This window comes from Trachinotus anak, unplaced genomic scaffold (genome assembly GCF_046630095.1).
Source record: "Trachinotus anak isolate AG129_WGS33_773 ecotype Australia unplaced genomic scaffold, CSIRO_AGI_Tana_v1 ptg000002l, whole genome shotgun sequence".
Classification (NCBI taxonomy): Eukaryota; Metazoa; Chordata; class Actinopteri; order Carangiformes; family Carangidae; genus Trachinotus; species Trachinotus anak.
Genome location: NW_027273853.1, coordinates 835,611 through 858,623, shown reverse-complemented (window position 1 = coordinate 858,623; position 23,013 = coordinate 835,611). Strand labels below are relative to the sequence as shown.

The 23,013-nt window shown below is 39.8% G+C and overlaps 1 protein-coding gene and 1 pseudogene across 2 annotated transcripts; one reads left to right on the top strand and one right to left on the bottom strand.

Annotated features, from left to right (window-relative positions):
- Positions 1-549: 549 nt before the first annotated feature.
- On the bottom strand, positions 550-15,481 carry LOC139627657 (transmembrane protein 263). Of its 2 annotated transcripts, none has more exons than XM_071488660.1 (3): positions 15,142-15,481; positions 13,159-13,305; positions 550-7,646 (listed from the first exon to the last, which is right to left on the bottom strand). In XM_071488660.1, the coding sequence occupies exons 2-3, from the start codon at positions 13,159-13,161 to the stop codon at positions 7,329-7,331; spliced, it is 321 nt and encodes a 106-aa protein (XP_071344761.1). In that variant the 5' UTR covers positions 13,162-13,305; positions 15,142-15,481; the 3' UTR covers positions 550-7,328. The 2 variants fall into 2 exon arrangements, with proteins under 2 accessions (XP_071344761.1, XP_071344754.1); XM_071488653.1 differs by having other exon boundaries at positions 550-7,609; positions 13,159-13,288; positions 15,142-15,456.
- Positions 15,482-18,134: 2,653 nt separating this feature from the next.
- On the top strand, positions 18,135-21,159 carry LOC139627389 (uncharacterized; annotated as a pseudogene).
- Positions 21,160-23,013: the final 1,854 nt, after the last annotated feature.

The window sequence follows — 23,013 nt, the reverse complement described above, 5'->3', positions numbered from 1 at the left end:
ATTTACTTGACAAAAACTGTTTTTATTTTAGTTTTACATTTTCATCCTGTTTGTAAAAATAATTCGATAATACATAAAATTGCTTATTTTGAAGTCTCATAATAACAGAGTCTTCAGGTTTAAAATCAGAAGGAGCCAGGAGAGAGAGAGGAGGGGTGGGGGTGGTGACAGTGGTGGGGGTGGGGGGGTGGGGGGAGGGGGGGGGGTTAGGCTAAAAGTAACATGAAGACAGCATGTGTGTGTGTGGGTGTGTGAAACACCATTTGAGGTATGCAGCAAACATAGAAGGAATTCTCCCTACTTATATAAAATGTACTTTCACAACAACAGTGCAATTTCAAAATTTACAGAGTTTGACATCACACTATCACATTATAAGTAACAGTTATGCTGTTATACAATGTTTGTCATCATGTCACAGACCATTCTGCAGCTGTATTTTGTCTTTCTTCACATGCCCCCTGTTTACTTAAGTCCGATGAGTGTTTTCTGCCCAACAGGGGGCAGACTCCAAAACAAAGTCCCAGAGATACAGCAGTGCTATTCTGTGAACATCTACATGACACAAAGCAACATCAGCATCCCACTGAAGTGCTGCTTTAAGTTTAATGTTTACTCACCTTTTAGCACTGGAGGTAACATTTAATTTAATTAAGCTCATTTAATTTAATTAAGCTCTTTTGTTTTCTGGAAAGAGCTCTGTAATTCTGCTAATTATATGAAAACAGGAATTTCTTTGAAAGAAAGTTAACTTTTAACTAAAATAAATATTAATTATTTAAAATTGAATTTTTTCTGTGTTTGCTTGCCTTTGACATATTTCAGTTTTGCATGTTCAAATAACCTGCTATATATTTACTTAAAGAGTCTATAGGTTACACAAACAAGTAATTGGAATGAATTAATTGAAGGTGCATGAAATGAACACACTCTATTTTCCCTGTAATCAATCACACAGCTTTTTCCAGGATATTATTACACACAATTACACAGAAAAATATCTAGAGTCAAGGTCCCATACTGAATCTGACCACTGTGATTGACAAATGTGATCATAACATCTGTAAAGAAGAACTTCACACATCTATCCGATGAGGCAGTTCCGTAAGGAGCGGGATGAGTGGATCCTAAGTGGAAATCAAAAAAATCCTGCACACTGTCTCACTTGTAAAAACACCCAATTTATTTGCAACATTTCTGTTGACTTGACTGTCATCAGGCAAATTGTTTTCTTACAAAGAGCCATCTTAAATAGAAATGGCTATAGGTTGGCAGCCAATCAACTCATTCCACGTGAATTGGAGGAAACATATTTCACTAAATGACACTAAACAATTCACATTTGAATATATAGAGGATAAGAGACTCTGCATTAAGACTAGGCAAATTAATACAAAACATTCTCCTTAAATATTTATATAAAAAAGTGTCAGTCATACACATACACAGTGTCTCCTCAATACGTGTCATATCAATATAACTTTGAGAGTCAAAGAAACATGCTAAGGAGGAGTTCATTGTTAAGTCCCTTTGGAGGCAATGTTTGGAGAGCGTAGATCCAGTAAGCTTCTCGTTGTTTGAGGAGTTTGTCCTAGTCATCCCTCCTGGGTAGTAAGGTGTAACATGTTCAGTACGACAAGAAACATAATGAGGAAATGTCATGGTGAAAATCACTGAAATGCACAGCTAATCCCAAAAGTTTTTGGGTGGTTTTCTCAATATATGTGAGTCCACAGGGTCAGCACAGCATATAAATCACGTGTGTGGATGCACTGTTGACAGAAATTTTTTTACCTGTGTGAGGATGGGAGAAATTATTAGTTTTCATGATGTTGTTGCACTGTGCACAATTGCCACAGTTGTAGTTGCCTCAAACAACAAGCTTACTGGATCTACACTCTCCAAACATTAGCCACCAAGGGACTTAACAAAGAGTTCCTCCTTCACGTTTCACATGGAATGAGTTGATTGGCTGCCAACCTCCATGCACTCCTATTTACGATAGCTCCTCATTGTCAGAAAACTATTTGCCTGATGAAAGTCTAGTCCTGAAATGTTGCAAACAAATTAATTTTGAGTCAGACAGAGTGCGGGATTGTAACATTTGTGAAATAGGATTCTACCAAAATTTGTGATCTTCGTGTAAGAATAGGAACACATAAAGGGGAAAATGAGGAGGGGGGAGTTGTGAAATGGACTTGAGTTAACCCATAGGTTGGCAGCAAAGACAGTAGTTAAGACATACACTGTTAATATGCACATAAGTTAGAAGAAATAATATCACATAAAGGTACAAAATCTCAAAACTAAATATGTACATACAGTAAATAAAAACAAAAAATTACAGTAGGTGTATGAAAATTATTATGAGCAGAGAGTGACTGCTGAAAATAATGTATATTTTACAAATAATCTGCATTGGGAGGTTACACAAAAATTCCCCCCGTATCTTGTCTATCTTTATTTATCACTGATACTCCGGAAGGTGAGAGACACAATGAGCTCCATTCAGCTGATTTATGCAATATGCATTTGCCTATATAACTTGGCCCAAACAGGATTTGTGTTTGTGTGGATTTTTTGAATTTAAAGTGATGTTTCACGTTTTAATTTGTAAATCGACGTCAGTGACATACAATTTACATGTGAGTCTGAGGCTCTGTCCTCTCATTTAGTCTGTTTATTTGACGACACAGCTGAGTTTTCTACAAATAATAAAGTTATGCTTCAATCTACACTATCTTTAACCCCCAACTCAAAAAACAAACACATCATTTAGATGTGGTTTGGCTAATTTTGCATATAAATAATGTTTATATCATCATGACCCATACAGTACTGTACTGTCCATACCAAAATCTACACCTATAGTCCAGGATACAAAGCTCTGCTGTTGAACTTAAAGAGGACCTATTATGCTTTTCTGAACTGTCCCTCTCTCATAGTGTGTTCTATAGCTTTTGTGCATGTAAATGGTCTACAGAGTTGCAAGGCTCAAAGGTCTCACCAAAGGGAGAAACTCTGTCAGGGGAAAAACCAAACTTTCTCATTTGTATGAAACGCTTCGTTGGGGATCTGGTGACCTGATCACGTTAGTAAGAAGCAGTGTAGCAAACATATAAATGCTTAAACATATGTCAATATTGATATGCTATACCTTGTTACAGATAAATTATTCATAATTTCACTGCTCACATCATTTTTCAGTTACTATGAGCACTAAATTATAATTCATTCAGATTTACCAGCATCATAAACTCAAAAATAAGTCAGATTGCCTGTCTATTCCACCACTATTTATATACCTTTAGTCCATAAGTGTCTTCACATAAAAATAGGGTTTTCATAAAAGTATTCCAGGTTATGAATATTGTCATGTAAGGTCTATTAAAGAGTGTTGAGCCAACTGTCTGCAGTGGGTATGCTTGTTTTCCTGTTCAAGTTCAGTTTGTGAAGGTGAATCAGGTCTATCATCTTCTTGTTCAGGATTGGACTCAAACCAATAAGGCAGAACAGAAGCCACAACAGCTAAAACCGTTTGTTTATAGCAGCATATAGACGGAACTGCCATAGTAGTTGCTGGCAAACTGACTAATCAGAGCAAACTGGACTCTGATTAGTCAGTTTCAGAGGGTAGGGGGGCTGTAAAGAGCCTTGAGCTCTAACAGAGCATTTCACACAGAGGGTGAATAGAGTACAGTATAAGATGTACAAAAGAAGAAAAATAATGTCTTTTTGGAACACTGAAGCATGTAAATCTCTTTTAGCAGACACCAAGACTAAAATGATGAACACTAAAAATGGCCTCTTTAAGATTTATGAAAGGCCACACACCAAAAACTAATCCCATGACATGGCCTTAGGCTGGCATCAAAGAACAGAGCCAATGAGACCACTGTGTTGAACAGCACAATTCTATCTCATAGTGATTGAAACAGAAGATTAAAATTATTAAAATCGAGTCTGTCTCTTACTAACTAAGGTGTTCAGCCTTCAAACTCATACATCTTCCAGTCAAACTGGAATTCATCTTTTCACCAGAACCTTTAATAACCCCATGAGAAAACTCTGCTTTGTCTGCCCTGCTCTCTTCTGTATCAGAGCACCTCATAACATATTATTGCTTCCAGTATTTTCCCATGAAACTGTCTTTGTTGAAACATTTACTTTCAATATCAACTGCTGTTCTTTGTAAACTTGCTCAACTAATGCTAATTGGATCCTGGCTAAAGTGCCCTCAGTGCAACTCAGAATCACATCAGAGAGGCTGAACTGACATAAAGCACCATGAATTCCTATCAGATCCTTAATTCACCAAGGAAGGGGGAACATGAACAGGATTTATCAGATTCAACCTTTAGTAAGAAGTACTAGTTCCAACACTGATAAAATCTAATTCAAATGTCAGTGAACCCTTGAAGGACTTAGACCCTTCTTTTGAATTAAATTTGATATTCTCTGGAAATACCTGAAATTAAAGTATAATTATTGTAATTATTATTGTGTCAGCTTCAGGACACCTATCACAAAAGTGAAAACAAAGCACTCAGACTCCTAAGTAATATACATGTAGAGCTGTAGCACTCATTCTTGATTCCCATTGGAATTGGATCTGCGCTCTTACCTAAACAGTCTAATCATTTTCTCATAATTTCATTATAATCATTTATATTAATACTATTCTTCACTTTCTTGTGAACTCACACAGTTGGATCCTGTTGAGCTCAGGGAAAATGTCACCATGTGTTTAGACTTGCAGACACAGAGATCAGCTGTCTAGGCCTCTCACTCAAGGTTGAGGTTTTCAACATGTACAATGCTGTGAAAAAGTACTTGCCCCCTTACAGATTTCTTCTGTTTTTGCTTTTTTGTCACACTTACATGTTTCACATCAAACATATATCAGAATATCAGAAAAAGATAACTTGAGTAAATACAAAATGCAGTTTTTAAATTATGTTTTCGTTTATTAAGGGAAAAAAGCTATCCAAACCAACCTGGCCCTATGTGAAAAAGTCATTGCCCCCTAAACCTAATAACTGGTTGTCCCACCCTTGGTGGCAACAACTGCAATCAAGCGATAACTGGCAGTGAGTCTTTCACATCGTTGTGGAGGAATTTTGGCCTGCTCTTCTTTGCAGAATTGTTTTAATTCAGCCACACTGGAGGGTTTTCAAGCATGAACATCCTGTTTAAGGTCATGCCACAGCATCTCAATTGGATTTAAGTCTGGACTTTGACTAGGCCACTCCAAAACCTTCATTTTGTTTTTTTGAGCCACTTAGAGGTGGACTTGCTGGTGTGCTTCGGATCATTTTCCTGCTGCATAACCCAAGTGCACTTGAGCTTAAGGACATGAACTGATGGTTGGACATTCTCCTTCAGGATTTTCTGGTAGAGAGCAGAATTCATGGTTCCATCAATTATGGCAAGTCGTCCAGGTCTTGAAGCAGCAAAGCAGCCCCAGACCTTCACACTACCACCACCATGTTTGACTGTCAGTATGATGTTCTTTTTCTGAAATGCTGTGTTAGTTTTACGCCAGAGGTAACAGGACACACACCTTCCAAAAAGTTCCACTTTTGTCTCGTAAGTCCACAGAATAAAAAGTCCCCAAGTTCCCAAAAGTCTTGGGGATCATCAAGATGTTTTTTTGGCAAATGTGAGACAGGCCTTTGTGTTCTTTTTGGTCAACAGTGGTTTTTCGTCTTGGAACTCTCCCATGGATGCCATTTTTGCCCAATCTCTTTCTTATTGTTTAATCATGAACACTGACCTTAACTGAGGGAAGTGAGGCCTGCAGTGCTTTAGATGTTGTATTGGGTTCTTTTGTGACCTCCTGGATGAGCCTTAGAAATGGCTTTGTAACCCTTTCCAGACAGATAGATGTCAATGACTTTGTTTCTCATCTGTTCTTGAATTTCTTTAGATCAGGGCATGATATGTAGCTTTTTGAGCTCTTTTAGCGTACTTAACATTGTCAGACAGGTTCTATTTAAGTGATTTCTTGATTCTATAGGTCTGACAATAATCAGGCCTGGGCGGGGCTAGTGAATTTGCACTCAGCTTTTCAAAAAATGTGGCTAATCAGAGTTAATTCATGATTTAACAAGATTTTATGAACATGATTTTACTTTTTCACATAAGGCCAGGTTGGTTTGGATCGCTTTTTTCCCTTAATAAATGAAATCATCATTTAAAAACTGCATTTTGTATTTACTCAGGTTATCTTTGACTAATATTAAAATTTGTTTGTGACAAATGTGCAAAAAAATACATATCTGTAAGGGGGAACATACTTTTTCACAGCACTGTATGCCCTTGGGCACAATTTGACAATTTATAAATTCTGATTACAAAACTCTGTTTTTGGATACTTGTTCTACCTTTACAACATTGATGCCTGTAACTGCTTATGCAGCAGATTCCAAATGACAATGACTGACATCTAGCTGCTTTTTTATCTTTATAGCTGCATGAGTGAATACACTGCTAAAATCAAAAGAACTACAGTGGCAAGAAAAAGTAACTGAACCCTTTGGAATTATCTTCATTTATGTATAAATGAATGTCTTCAGAAATGGTCACATCTTTATCTACCAAACAATCTATTTAACTAACAACACACAAATTATTGTATTGTTCTTGTTTAAAAATGATTAAAACATTCACAGTGTAGCTGGAAAAAGTTTGTGACATCAATAGAAGCTAAATGGAGTCAGGAGTTATCAAACCTAGAGTCCAGTCAGTGAAACCAGATTGGAGATCTGGGTTAGAGACACTTTGACTTGATTGTTTGTGAATAGTGAACTCAAACATTTTTGTTATTTTGTTGTTACATTTTGTTTGCTATTCAAAAGAAACAGCAGCCGATGTGAACCAGAAATGGCGTGGAATGAACTCAGGGACCTGTTCAAACCTGACATCCTAAGAATATGACTTAGCTGAAGAATGGTCCAAACTCCCTCCTGAACATTGTGCAGCTCTGATGAGCAGCCACTGGAAGACCTGGTTTGAGTTTATTGCTGTCAAAGGACGTTCAAGCAGTTATTAATATAAAGTGTTTAACTGTGTTTAATAAATAACAAAAATAACAAATTGTTTGTGTAATATTACCTTCGGGACACACAAATGTTTGTCTACATTTGAGACTTAGATGAAGATCAGATCAGATTTTATGACCAGTTAATGCAGAGAACCAGGTCATTTCAAAGGGCTCACCGGCTGTTTCTTAACCACTGTATGATGAAAGTCCATTCAAAGCTTTTGAGGTATTTGCTCGTTTCACTACCAACTCACACACACACACACACAGAGCCGATAGTCCATCAGTCAGCTTTATCCTTCTTCCTTGGTGTGACTTTACTTGCCATTACAGTTCCCATTGCTCCAACCCCCCCTGTAACCATGGAGACACTCCCTTTGACCAGTCCAACACTAGCTGCCGGCACACTGGTCACAGCTGTCTTGGTGAGCTCAAAACCTTTAGTTCCTACCCATGCAACACTCCCTAGGGTTGCACCAACAACATTTCGTGTCATGCTGAACAGGCCACCGCCCATTCTCCACATGACTCCGCCCTCTGGCCTGGGGTGGTCCTTATCTGTGTCTGAGACAGAGACACAGAGACAAGAGAGTGTCAGAGGCTGACAGACCGATAGAGACAGAAAGATAAACATAAAACATTAACAGACAGGGAAATAAGCAGACAGAGAATTGAACTGAATTTAAAAATACCTTCATTAAACTAAAACAAACAGAAAATACAACATACTGTATATACTAATTTCTTCCATTAAGCACAAACATATTTAAATCAAAAAAATCTTCAAAACTTATTTTGCATTTATAATTACTTGAGCTCTCTCTGTCTCTCTCTCATTGAGTGTTGCATGTGTTGCTCTTACATTTACATTAATCTGAAGGCATTCAATTCAAACTTGTGCCATGATGAAAGGGGGTGTCATGAAGTTTACATAAAAATTGACAGGCTGCTTACTCAGACATAAAACCATTGAATTAACATAGAGAGGTGCGTGTCTGAAAGGGTTTACATGCACATAGTCTCCATGTATGTTTTAGAGTCCAATATGGCGGCGCAACCCAGCAGCTTTGCTGCCAATCTGTCCCAGTGACAACTGCATGCTACTTCAACGTGCGATGTTTGTAAAACTTCTCTTTGTAATCCAGTGTAAACCAGGTCAACATTAACTCTTTGTATTTGGATTTTTAATCTTTTCAGATTTTATATTTGCAAATCTTTTCCCAATGTAAAATCTATGGACCAAGCAGGACATATAGGTGGGACCACAGAGACAAATGTCCCCTGCATGAACCTTCACAGATTTAACTGACATCACCTAGTAAGTGATTGAGTGCGAGAGGCTGCAAGGGCTCAAAATGGTATAAAGAGAATGTGACATGTCACATTACTTTGATAACACCAAAACACAGACTGTGGGTAATTCCCTCAAGCTAAATTTGCAGAAATGCAGACTTACGGAAAGCGTGCATAAGAAGCCCAAAAGGTCTGCTAGAGAGCCAGCATGTACTTGATGATTTTACAGTGGGTCAGCCCTCAGCCTTTATGGACTTACCAGAAACACACCTCAAAGTCTGTGAGTCTGTAAGGATGGACTGAGCCAAACACTGATGTGCATGTGCCATGGACCACACAATGCAGAAAGAACCAGGAAGTGTGGACATTTCATTGTGTGACATTTTAGATTCTGGTATCCAGTTTTTTATAATGCATCCATCATCAGAACACCATCACACATCCAACCTACCCCCAAACTCAAACACAAAACAATTAACAGTCTATCAAAAACTAAGAACTAGCAATCTACCCTCCTATAGTGTGCAGGGTAACAAGTAGTCTGGATCCATTTATGTTTGAAGGAACCATAGGTTTAAGCAGTCTTTACAGTTCCAAAAGATATTGAAATAGTCAATAAACTTTATCCCATGGGTGTGGCACACTAGTGTCAGCCATGTATTCAGGCAAAAGATTCTGCTAAAAGATCTAATTCCTTTCCTCTGATTGGAATGTTTCTTGCAAAGCAGGGAACTGTCTTTTTTCGGATCTCAGAGTCCCATTAGAATGTTAATCTTTGCCATTCATCAATGTTCAGTTATCAAGTCCCCACTCAGAATAGTGTCTGGCTTATCATGTGTGGAGCTTGCAAAGTTTCTTCTTGTCCTTGGTCTAGCAGTGGTTTTGGAGCATTTCTTAGGTTTTAGTTGATGCCTTGATGCAAGTTATTTGATCAGCCTCCTTTGGTTCAACATGAGTATTATTATCATGAGTATTATTATACATTTCATTCAGAGTCAGTTGATCGTACCTGATTTCCAATAATAGCTCAAGTGGCAGAATTAGCGTTGGTGCTCTCTTATTTCTTGCTGGATTCGCCTCTGCGGCAAATGACATGAGATCAATCCTGGCTGGAGTTGATGCTTTCAGTCTAGCACTGGTGCTATGCCAGTAAGCAGTGTCATCAGGGGAGACTAGTTTCGGAGACTTGGTCTGTCCGTTAACATTTGGTATTGAAGGCACCTTGTACAGTAGCTACCAAAGGGTCAATGAAATTCTTATTGCAGCATTTCAATCTTCTTTTGGAGATGCACTATCTACTATCCTCGCTCACAGTCCATGCAGTTCACTGATTTGCTTGTCAGGGATGTTTGTATGCTAGGCTAGGCAAGGCTCTGAAGCCTTGCCATCTCCCCAAACTTAACTTCTGTTCTGAAATTCCACTGTAAATATTTTTGTTTGCACCAATGTAACTGGCAATAGCTCTGTTTGGAAGAATATTTGGGAAATTAGAAAGCATATAGCTGAGAAAACACATCTGTATATTGTATGATTTATTACTGACCAAACAGTAAATGCTTACAGTATGATTGTCAGCCATGTGACATGTGCCAATTCTGACATACCACTCCTGATCCTGTGCCATGAGCCTTATTCCACAGACATACCACTCCTGATCCAGTGATATGTCTCTTTATCACTGACATGCCCCAGCTGTTATGAACTGTAAACATTTTTTACACAATCTTAAGTGTTTCAACACTGACACAGTTTGGAAAGTAGAGGTACAAAAGCACTGCACATAACCTAACAAAAACACAGACAAGAGTAATAGCTTGACGATCATATATTTAAACACATTTGCTACATTATGTTTAGCCTATAAATGCCGAAAAGCAAGACAGCTACTTGTAATGTGTGTAAAGCCAGCGTGCCACGGGGTGGAAGGATGGTTGCGTTGCACAGCACAAAATTTAATCAAGCACCTGCAGAGGTTTCACGCGAAAGAGCACCAGGAGTTGATGCTAGCCAAGGGATTAGGCTACACCACCAGGCAGCAGACTCTCACTAATGCTTTCCAGAAACTAGGGATGCACGATATTTGATTTTTGCCAATATTCAATATATTTTCAAACTCATTTTGGCCGAGTGCCGATGTCAATACTGATATTTTTTTATTTCATTGAAGAGAAGAACACAAAGTCTGCATATTTTTTGTGAAGGCCTACATATAGACATAAAACAAGACATAGCATTAGATTCTACTCTAGATCCTTTTACAAATATAGAAATTCACCCGCTGTAAATAAGGAAATAAATCATTTCAGTGTGGATGAGATGTACATTTATGCCACATTTATTTTTGGCTTAAAAGAGCAACTGTAAAACTAAAGCCCAATGGCCTCTTCTGTGTTTGTCACAATAACAGCCATAACAGCCACAGACAGTGAACTTTCTAATGAACAAAATAAAATTCATGTTATATTTATTTTTATGTAACATTTTCAATAAAAAGTATAAATCTTCACATTCATGGAGAAGTTTGTACAATCCTTCCCCTGAAACAATTCTCTCATTGACATACTACAGAAAAACCACAAGATTAAAGTGCACCATGTAGCTGACATCCAGACCTGAAAGTACAATGAATGAGACTGAAAAAGCCTAGTAGGCCTTTTTGGTGCTACCTAAAACTGAGCAAATTTAAAAGCAAGCCTTATGTGTGAGCTGCAAACAGCACTGTGACACCCATTGACAGTGAACTCAATAATGCACAAAATAAAAGATATTTTTAAGTAACATACATTTTCATATTGGCTCATATTGGCACCTTTTATTGGCTGATACCGATATCTTGCCGATATCATCGTGCAGCCCTACCAGAAACGCAATAAACTTCCAGCAGACAACCCAAAGGCTAAAGGGATTATACTCGATGACCAACCACTATCTGTTATGGAAAATGTTGGATTTGGCAGCCTGTTGGAGCACTTAGAGCCCGGGTATAATCTGCCATCCAGAAAATACAATTCAGAGATGGCTATACCCAAACTATACAACCAAGTTTCATCACTTGACTTAATAAGAAGTGCTGTGTGGTTTTTTTTAGCCTAATGATGTAACCTTAAACACAATACCAACAATAATATTAATATTAAAGTAAAAAGAGCTCTTGTGTCGGAATCTGTATCAGTATCAGCAGTTGTGTTTTGGAATTGGATCGGAACTGAAAAAATGTGGATGAGCCCATTAATTTCCAAAACACAGCCGGTAACTCAGCAGTGCAGCCACTCCAACAATAAAATTCCACTTATACTTTACAGTTTTTGTTGTTTTCACTGTTGCTCGTTTTCATTCTGTCCTCAATTCTCTTTCATGCAGGTTGAAAAAGAAATATTGCATTGTCAGTACACAGTCCGAGCTCTTGGTGCAATTTAAATCACTGATAAAGCACAACTATCCTTCTGGTCATGAAAATAAAAAAAACTAGAATTAAATCTGTTTTGTGTAATCACAGTGATCACCAAAATCTAATCAGTTTATCCTTGCGTTCAAATGAACACTTGTACCAAATTTTGAAGAAACTACCTCAAAACTGAGATATCACATTCACAAGAATAGGACAGACAGACGGACGGATGACTCAGAAACATAATGCCTCAAGTCACAGCTGTCACTGGTGCAGAGCCATAAAAACACCATGAGAGTGAAGGCAAATTTGTTCTCTCCTGTCCAACCTTGATGTCAGCAAATTATTACAATAACGTTAAATTGATGTGCATCTCTCATTGGTTTGTCTGTCTTGTATGTCTCTTGGTCTGTCTGTGTCTTGCTGCTTTGATTAAATATTGTATTTAAAATGTTAATACGTTAATAACTATCAAGTATACAGCCAAGCTAGTTTGAATGGGCTTGATGCAGCTGATAAAAATGATAATAAAGCTGCAGCCATAGCCTCTAGCTGTGGTTGCCATATGGCTAGCCAACAATAATATCTGGCCTACCTGAAGATGCTTATTATACTTTTAACCATGTTGAGAGGGAGTGACAGACACAGTCACACGTTAGCCTGTCAGTGCACAGCACCTGGTGCTAAAATAGATTACCATCATAGCAGCAGCAGTTAGCCACAGAATCATTTCCTCTTTAGTGAGTTTTCCTACAAAATAACATGACAAGTTTTTTTTTGTCTGTTTGTTTGTTTTGTTTTGGGTTTTTTTTGTTGTTTTTTTTGTTGTTTTTTGCAGCAATGCTTTATTTTAAGCTATTATGAGCTTTAATTCTGAAAAGTTCTGGCAAAAAGTTCCAAAGGTTCTGTTGCTTGACAGACCTCTGAAATAGCAGAAATACAATGTGTGATATAAAAAAATTACACCAGTTCAGTAAATGTAAATATGTGACTGGGAACAATAACAAAGAAGTTTCCAATTGTATTTTTATCAATCTATTTCTTAAATTAGCCTTTGATTATGTTCTGGCCCGCCATCTAATGGATTAGAAAAAACACTGGCCTGAGGCCAAAGCCGAACCCAGCCCTGAAGGCCTGTGTTTACATTGTAAAGCCAAAGCTAATTGTAATATATTGTGAGGACTGCACTAATAACCAACAAGGATAATTAGACCTCATCCAGAATGCAGCACACATGTACAACCCCAAACACACAGACTGACCCGCAACACTGCACACCACATGTTTAAAGCTGATAGGGGGTCCACTTGGATCCACTCTGGTATTAGATGTATTAACATACATACATACATATATACATACACTTTTACAGCCTGAATCTGTTTCCAGATACCAGGAAACATTGGAATGACATGAAGATGTGGTTCCTCACCATGTGTGTGTTCTTCTTGGAGGTAGGGGGGAACTTCCTCCTGTTCTCTGTCCTCACAGCTGTGATGGTTGTTGGAGTCAACAGGAGATGAGCGTCTCTCCTCCTCCACCTCCTGTCGTGCAGTCAGCACCTGAAATACAGTATTAACTGCTGGTATTACAAATTGTTATGCACTTAAAGGCAAAACTATTTACTGAAGAAGAGCCACTGTTTCTTGAAACGGAAGCTGCCGTTGAGTTTTTCCTTAACCACTGAGTACTGCTGAATTGAATTATTGCCCCATTATTGCCCCATTCAACACACTTTAACCATGAAACTTATTTCAGTCTTTCAAATGTTCAGCAAGAAGCATTAATGGTTCTAGTCATTTTTTGATAACTTTTTTCAAACATTCCAAAAACAGTTTCATCTTTTAGTCTAAGTGCATGGTTCTGGCCTCAGGCCATGCACTAAGGAGAGAGAATCATTTATGTCTCTATACCAAGGGCACAAGTCAGTGAGGCTCAATATTTGGGGGTCACTCTTGATGCACAACTATCTAAGGTCAATGCAAAATTAGTGTCATTGCAAAAATGGGAAAAGGCGTATTGACTATTACTCTTAATTAGAGTTGTTCCGATTCCCACACTAGTATTGGGAATGCCTCTGATACTGCCTAAAATACTGGATTGAGAATTTCAATTCAATTCAATTCATAATATACATTATCTCAAGGCACTTTGCAGGGTAAGGCCGAGACCTTACCGGCGAGTATGTGAGTTTATGCATTGATATCCATCACATTGAATGTGATACCACATTATGTATTGATAAACTGTATAGTTTCACACCCAAGTAAAATGACAGTAGCATACACAGGAAGTTGCGCTGAGCCAATGGCAACTGTTGTTATAGAGCAGTGAAGAATTGACTTCTGGTAAAGAGCATAAAGTTGGCTGAGGTCACTAATAGTCAGACTGCAGTCCGTGTCCAAACCCAGATGCGGACCTAGAACCTGTGAATTGTTATCATTAAGAATCATTACATTTTGATGGAATGTTTCTGTTTTTCAGCTTCTCTAGCCTTTAGAGTACTGGTCATGTGATGAGACAAGAGACCATCAGTGAAATAGGCCAGAGAGCCTCAGCATATGACAGCTTGCAGTGGGAGGCTACAACAGTTTTAAATTCTTTTTCCATAGGTTGGCACATATGAAAAGACCCAGAATGATCACTGTACGAGGACTACTTGATTAGTATCGGCAAATTATTTTATCAGCATTTGTATAGAAATGATTCTGCCCCAAGCTTTTTGATCCATATAAGTGGTTGATCACTGTACCTCTGATCAGTGTAAGCAGTTTCCACTGTAATGAATGGGATATTTGTTCATGTTTTACAAAGGTTTTATGTGAGCCAACATGAGCTGTGAAATTTTTTTTAACACATTGGTATTGGGTCGGTTTTCTATTGACCACAAGTCTGGGTATCAGTATCAGTATTGGTAAGGATAAAAATGGGAAAATGAATAAAAATGGGATTGGGATAGAAAATTCTCATAATCTCATCCATTTGAATATCAATTTAGTTTTATTATTGCAAGAATTCAATCTAATGTTTTGATCAGCTTCTGCACATACTGTATGTGTTTGCAGTTAACCTGTACCATGTTTACAGCCGTATTTTACAGCACAACATGACTTTATTTGCATCTGCAAGCATCTCTGCAGTTAACGTTGGCTCGTGGGGAGTTAGTTAATTTTGCTAAAACAAGCAGGAATAGAGGTCTGGAGCCTGAAAAAAACCTTTTTCAGTGTAGCTGAAATACGAAACACACACACAAACAACACAAAAAAACTATACTAATAATACACACAGACATCTGTGATTTTACATAGCTGGTTTTGTTGTGACAAACTCCAACGTTACTGAATATCAGCGTGTCACTGACAAAACAGCCATGTCATTTTAAGAGCCTCCGATAAAACCAAGGGCTCTCTCTTACCTTCATCTCGTTACAGTAGCTGTTTTTGAGGGATGTTCCTCCGCTGTATATTTTTTATCGGTCTTTCCTCTGTTGTTTTGCTGTCAAGCTGAAAGCGGATGTGACGTCTCCTTGTTTATCGTGTGCTGGTAACTGTAACGGCAGCGCGCGTCCGCAAACTGTCAGCAGAGACACACTAGACCCTGAACCTCAGGGCGTGTGAGCATATCATCACTGACACAGCGTTTAATAAGCTTGTCGACAGATAAGCCTATTGTTATTATTCATAACTTTTGTTCCGTTATGACAGTATATATAGGTGTTAAACCTACTAGTGTCGTTAAAATTAAACGAAGACCGATTTTATACCGAAAGTATTCGAGATAATTTATTCCTAAATTATTACAGTTTTTGTCTTCCATGTGAAACGAGACACTGAAGTCAATTATTTGGGACTGCAATAGAGTCAGCCCTAATATTATGAATTGATGAAATGGTAATAATGTGTCAAACTAAAACACTGTAAAGCAAATTGTTAAACTCAGAACTGAGTGACAGTAAACCAGTTTATTCAACAGTCATGGCTGGATTAATCTCCTCCAGGCTGTGCTCATGGGAGAGCAGTAATTCAGCAGCAATAACTGAGTGAAGTGTGTACCAGTGAAGAGGTGCCAGAACAAGGCTGATATAGTAAACTGACCAGCTGACTAGAGGCATGATGTTGTTTTTTTGGCTTAACCCTGAATATAATAAATACTCAAGATCTGATTATATAAAAGCATATAGACTATGACCTTCTCAAGAGCAGCATGATGGACGAGCAACCTTATTTTAAGAGATGTTCCTTAGCTGGAGGAAACATGTTTGGGATTTTTTTTTTTTTTTTTTTACTTTTGTCCAATGAGAGGCCACAATCAAAGACACTAGCCATGTGCTTGCTGCAAATAGGTAGGTAGGACCAAATAGAATTTCTGATTTATTTTCATCTAACTGAAGAAACTTCTTGATCATCCAGTGCTTGATTTTTTTTTAAAGAAATTAGAGCCAGCTGGTGTGTGTGGCCCTCAACAATGATGATAATGCCTGTGTTTGTGTATTTTGTGACCTTTAAATGCATCAAGAACTGAGATTAAGATCAAGTAAGATTAACAGTGAACGATCACCGGCATCAGCTGTTGGTAAAAAGTTGTTTGTTTTTTTAATTAGAGCAGTTTTAGTGCCATGACATGAATGGAAACCTGACCATAATTATTCATAAATTAGAAAGAACTAAAGACAAGAATAGAATAAGAAAGTCCACTTATATTGACATAACAGTGATGTTATTACAATTATAAGGTTTAGATGTTAATTCATGTTGTATAACTGAGTTAATGTACTAAAAATATATTTACTGCGTTTATACCGTTAATTATTTTCACATTTATGTTTACAGCTAACTATTTACATATTCATGTTTACACTATTATTATGTAAGTATTTACAAGTTAAAATATTTACATGTGCATGTTTGAAAACAGTTACAGTAATCCTCTGAATGCATTTCTCTAGTTTTCCTCTCATTTTCCTCTCAGTCTAAGTCTTTCTTGCTTCCAATTGGTTAGTTTAACAACATGTGACTTAGAGACAGGAAGAGACGGTGAAGCGGATCCATCTCCATCCTGCTGCTTCTTTAACCAAGAGTGATCCAAACCATCACACATCGAACCCTCACATTACACAGTTGTATGAATCACATACAGCATAGTAGGCTATGTCCTGTTTCAAAGCCTGTCCAGACTGTTTTTAAATATATTGTTACAAGAATGCACTAAGCACATGGCTTGCTTGAGGGGTTAACGGACATTTTGATTCTTGAGTCATATATTTTAAAAATTCCTTCAGTAACTTTTCTTCTGGGAACATAACAAGGGGCCAAATATCAGAAAATAACTTTAAGGAGTGACACTAACTAAAAGTTTGCTTTCAGATTTTCTGCTGTCATCAGTAATTAGTAATGTTGCACACTGGAACATTTGTCAGTTCGATAATCTCACATTCAGCCATTCATTAACTATCTGTTCTTGCTATCTACACTGAAGACATTAATAGTTTATCCTCTTTAAACAGCTCTTTAATGCTAGCCTGCTAACACTAATTAGCATAGGTGTCACCAAGAATTCAGCCAAGAAGATCACCTCTTTTCTCATTTAAGGTCTCTTCACTTCCTGTCCTATTGTGCTTCCCTCCTGTGCAATTACCTGGCCCCTGGTCTCATTATCTCCCCTGCCCCAGAGTATCTAGTCTCAGTGTTCCCTTCCCTCTGTGTCAGTTCATCTTGTTCCCCTTGAGACAACAGCCCAACAGCAAAGCTGACAGCAAAGAAATTGCCTCTATATACTGAAGGAACCCCACATAGTTAAATAAAACTGTGAAACTATGCTATGATCAAAGAGAAAACACACTGCTGACATGCTGCGGTAAGCGTATTGTGTCACTTCCGGTTACTGGTGGTGTTGTGTTTGTTGCTGCTCTCCCTGAATTCAGCTATCCTTGTTGTATTTTTTTCACTACAACTGCTAATTATCTGTTGTACATTTAAATGTACATTTCTGTTCGATCCCTCTTAGCTCTCTTCTTCTTTTAGCGAGTTTCTCATTAAAACGCAGCTGTTTACACGCTAGATCTGTTAACATCCTTAGCTTAGCAGTTATCAGAATCAGAATCAGAATCAGAATCAGAATCAGAATCAGTTTTATTGCCAAGTATGTTTTCACATACAAGGAATTTTTTCTGGTGATTGGTGCAATTGATCAGCAACAGTGGGGCTCTCTAGCCTTGTTGATGAGGCTAATAGCAGATGGGAAGAAGCTATTTTTGTGGCGAGAGGTTTTGGTCCTGAAGGACCGCAGCCTCCTGCCAGAGGGGAGTGTCTCAAAGAGTTTGTGTCCAGGGTGGGAGGAGTCAGCTACAATCTTCCCTGCACGCCTCAGAGTCCTTGAGGCGTGCAGGGATCTTTGGCTTCTCTCTCTCCCTGTCGCTCTCCTGCTCTCTCTTGCTCAGTGTGCTTCATGTTTATTTAGTCCTCTGCCTCCTTTAGCGGTAACCGTATATGTAATAAATGTAGTTTCTTCACAGTAATGGAGGCAAGTCTCAGTGAATTGGAATCTCGGCTCCACACCATGGAAACCACATCGTTAGCTTCTCCAGTTAGCCAGCTCCCAGTAGCTGGTGTGGACTGACCCAGTGTAGCTCCTTCTATAGCTCCTAATCTCCCCCCAGCAGCTCCCAGGCAGCCGGCAGGCCAGGGCAGCTGGGTGACTGTTCGTAACAAGAAGAGGCATAGTCCTGAGCAAAAGCTATCCCCACTCAGCAACACACCCGCTGAGAAACAAACTCTGGTCATTGACGATTCTATTCTGAGAAACGTGATGTTAGCAACACCAGTGGCCATAGTCAAATGTATTCCTGGGGCCAGAGCAGGCAACATTGAGTCAAATTTGAAACTGCTGGCTAAGGATAAGCATAAATACAGTACAAGTGTAATTCACTTTGACAGTAATGACACCAGATTACGGCAATCGGAGGTCACCAAGATTAATGTGGAGTGTGTAATTATGCAAAAATGTCAGACTCCGTAGTGTTCTGTGGTCCCCTACCCAATCTGACCAGCAATGACATGTACAGCCACATGTCATCGTTCAACCACTGGTTGTCAAAGTGGTATCCAGCCAACAATTTGGGCTTTGTTGATAATTGGCAGACTTTCTGGGGAAGACCTGGTCTGATTAGATGAGATGGCATACATCCCACACTGGATGGAGCTGCTCTCATATCTAGAAATCTGACTGAGCTCAGTTTATTAGAAAGTCAAAGCCATGACAATCCAGAGTTGAGACCAGGAGGCAGAGTCGCAGTCTTATATACTTCTCTGCACCCCTCTTAGAGCAGTTGCCTGCCATTCACCCCCTAAAAACCGTCTGCCCCCCAATCACCTAAATTTAAATGTAATAAATCAAAAGTGAACAGAGGAGGATCGCGACACAGAGCTGTCCGGCAAAACGAAAGGTGGAGGAATCTGTTTTTATGCTAACAGTGGCTGGTGCAAAGACGTGACAGTGATCCTGCAGCACTGTTCTCCTGACCTGGAAACTTTCATCATAAACTGCAGGCCCTTCTACTCCCCCCATGAGTTTGCTTCATTCATTCTGGTGGGTGTTTACATCCCACCACAGGCCAACGTGCAGGAGGCACAACAGACGCTCGCCGACCAGATACTGTGCATGGAGCAGACCAACCCAGACTCCATAGTTATTGTCCTTGGTGACTTTAACAAAGGGAACCTCAACCACGAACTGCCCAAATACAGACAGTTTGTTAATTGCCCGACCAGAGAGGGGAACACTCTGGACCACTGTTACACCACAATCAGTGGTGCTTATCACGCTGTCCCCCAGGCTGCACTGAGCCACTCTGACCATGTCATGGTCCACCTGATTCCCACATACAGGCAGAAACTAAAACTGTGTAAACCTGTTGTGAGGACATCGAAGCAGTGGAGCAGTGAAGCCATAGAGGATCTGCGGGCATGTTTGGACTGCACTAACTGGGAAGTGTTCAGGACTGCTTCCAACAGTCTGGATGAGTTCACAGAGGCTGTGACGTCATACATCAGCTTCTGTGAGGACTGCTGTATCCCATCACGCACCAGGGTGAGTTATAACAATGACAAACCCTGGTTCACAGCTAAGCTCAGTCAGCTCAGGAGGCAAAAGGAGGAAGCTTTCAGGAGTGGGGACAGGGACAGGTTTAAAGAGTCCAAGTACAGGTTTAGCAAGGCGGTGAGAGAAGCTAAACGACTGTACTCTGAGAAACTTCAGCTCCAGTTCTCAGCTAACAACTCTGCTTCTGTCTGGAAAGGGCTCAGACAGATCACTAACTACAAACCTAAACCCCTCCACTCCATTAACGACTTCCGCCTGGCCAACGAACTGAATGAGTTCTACTGCCGCTTTGAAAGAGAATGGGACAGGCCTGACACCAACCCCCGCGAGTCCAGCCACCACCTCCAGACCACCAGCTTCAGCAGGGGCCCTGGCACCTCCACGACTAGCCACATCAGAACCCCCCTCCTCCCCTACCAAAGGACATTTCTCTCTATCCTGGAGAGAGATGTCAACAGGCTTTTTGAGAAGCAGAACCCCCACAAAGCAGCCGGTCCTGACTCTGTCTCTCCATCATCCCTGAAGCACTGTGCTGATCAGCTGTCTCCGGTGTTCACGGACATCTTCAACACCTCACTGGAGACCTGCCACGTGCCAGCCTGCTTCAAATCCTCCACCATCATCCCTGTCCCCAAAAAACCAAGGCCCACAGGACTAAATGACTACAGCCCTGACTTCTGTGGTCATGAAATCATTTGAGCGCCTTTTCCTGTCCCACCTCAAATCCATCGCTGACCCACTCCTGGACCCCCTGCAGTTCGCCTACAGATCCAACAGGTCTGTAGACAATGCTGTCAACATGGCTCTCCACTTCATCCTCCAGCACCTGGACTCCTCAGGGACCTATGCCAGGATCCTGTTTGTGGACTTCAGCTCTGCCTTCAACACCATCATCTCAGCTCTGCTGCAGGACAAGCTCTCCCAGCTGAGCTGACCTGACTCCACCTGCAGGTGGATCACCGACTTACTGTCTGACAGGAAGCAGCACGTGAAGCTAGGAAAGCTTGTGTCTGACTCTCAGACCATCAGCACTGGATCCCTGCAAGGCTGCATTCTTTCTCCTCTGCTCTTCTCCCGATACACTAAAACCTGCACCTCCAGCCATCAGTCTGTCAAGCTCCTGAAGTTTGCAGACGACACCACTCTCATTGCACTCATCTCTGAGGGCGATGAGTCTGCCTACAGGTGGGAGACTGATCGTCTGGTGACCTGGTGCAGGCAGAAGAACCAAGAGGTTAACACTCTGAAGACAATGGAGATGACAGTGGACTTCAGGAAAAACCCAGCCCCACCCACCCATCACCCTGTGCGACTTATTCTGATTCTGATTGTGTGATTTTTGTGAGGCTTTTCAGTTTCTGAGGTTTGCAGGCAAAAAACAATAATTTTCAAGAGCAGTCACCTGAAAACCACTCAGTGTGAGTGAATACTGGTCAGAATCAACACTTGTGTGATTTTTGTGAAGCTTTTCACTTTCTGAGGTCTGCAGGCCTGAAGCAGGCATTTTCAAAGATAGTCAACTGAAAACCACTCAGTGTGAGTGATTACTGGTCAGAATGAACACTTGTGTGATTTTTGTGAAGCTTTTCAGTTTCTGAGGTTTGCAGCCATAAAACACTAATTTTCGAGAGCAGTCAACTGAAAACACTCAGTGTGAGTGAATACTGGTGAGAATGAACACTTGTGTGATGTTTGTGAAGCTTTTCAGTTTCTGAGGTCTGCAGGCCTGAAACAGGCATTTTCAAACATAGTCAACTGAAAATCACTCAGTGTGAGTGAATACTGGTCAAAATGAACACTTGTGTGATTTTTGTGAAGCTTTTCAGTTTCTGAGGTTTGCAGCCATAAAACACTAATTTTCGAGAGCAGTCAACTGAAAACACTCAGTGTGAGTGAATACTGGTGAGAATGAACACTTGTGTGATGTTTGTGAAGCTTTTCAGTTTCTGAGGTCTGCAGGCCTGAAACAGGCATTTTCAAACATAGTCAACTGAAAATCACTCAGTGTGAGTGAATACTGGTCAGAATGAACACTTGTGTGATTTTTGTGAAGCTTTTCAGTTTCTGAGGTTTGCAGCCATAAAACACTAATTTTCGAGAGCAGTCAACTGAAAACACTCAGTGTGAGTGAATACTGGTGAGAATGAACACTTGTGTGATGTTTGTGAAGCTTTTCAGTTTCTGAGGTCTGCTGGCCTGAAACAGGCATTTTCAAACATAGTCAACTGAAAATCACTCAGTGTGAGTGAATACTGGTCAGAATCAACACTTGTGTGATGTTTGTGAAGCTTTTCAGTTTCTGAGGTCTGCTGGCATGAAACACTAATTTTAGAAGACAGTCAACTGAAAACCACTCGGTGTGAGTGAATACTGGTGAGAATCAAAACTTGTGTGATTTTTGTGAAGCTTTTCACTTTCTGAGGTCTGCTGGCATGAAACACTAATTTTAGAACACAGGAAACTGAAAACCATTCAGTGTGAGTGAATACTGGTCATAATCAACACTTGTGTGATCTTTCTGAAGCTTTTCACTTTCTGAGGTCTGCTGGCATGAAACACTAATTTTAGAACACAGTCAACTGAAAACCACTCAGTGTGAGTGAATACTGGTGAGAATCAAAACTTGTGTGATTTTTGTGAAGCTTTTCACTTTCTGAGGTCTGCAGGCCTGAAATAGTCACGTTCAAAGATAGTCAACTGAAAATGACTCAGTGTGAGTGAATACTGGTCAGAATGAACACTTGTGTGATTTTTGTGAAGCTTTTCAGTTTCTGAGGTTTGCAGCCATAAAACACTAATTTTCGAGAGCAGTCAACTGAAAACACTCAGTGTGAGTGAATACTGGTGAGAATGAACACTTGTGTGATGTTTGTGAAGCTTTTCAGTTTCTGAGGTCTGCAGGCCTGAAACAGGCATTTTCAAACATAGTCAACTGAAAATCACTCAGTGTGAGTGAATACTGGTCAGAATCAACACTTGTGTGATGTTTGTGAAGCTTTTCAGTTTCTGAGGTCTGCTGGCATGAAACACTAATTTTAGAAGACAGTCAACTGAAAACCACTCGGTGTGAGTGAATACTGGTGAGAATCAAAACTTGTGTGATTTTTGTGAAGCTTTTCACTTTCTGAGGTCTGCAGGCCTGAAACAATAATTTTCAAAGTTATTCAACTGAAAATGACTCAGTGTGAGT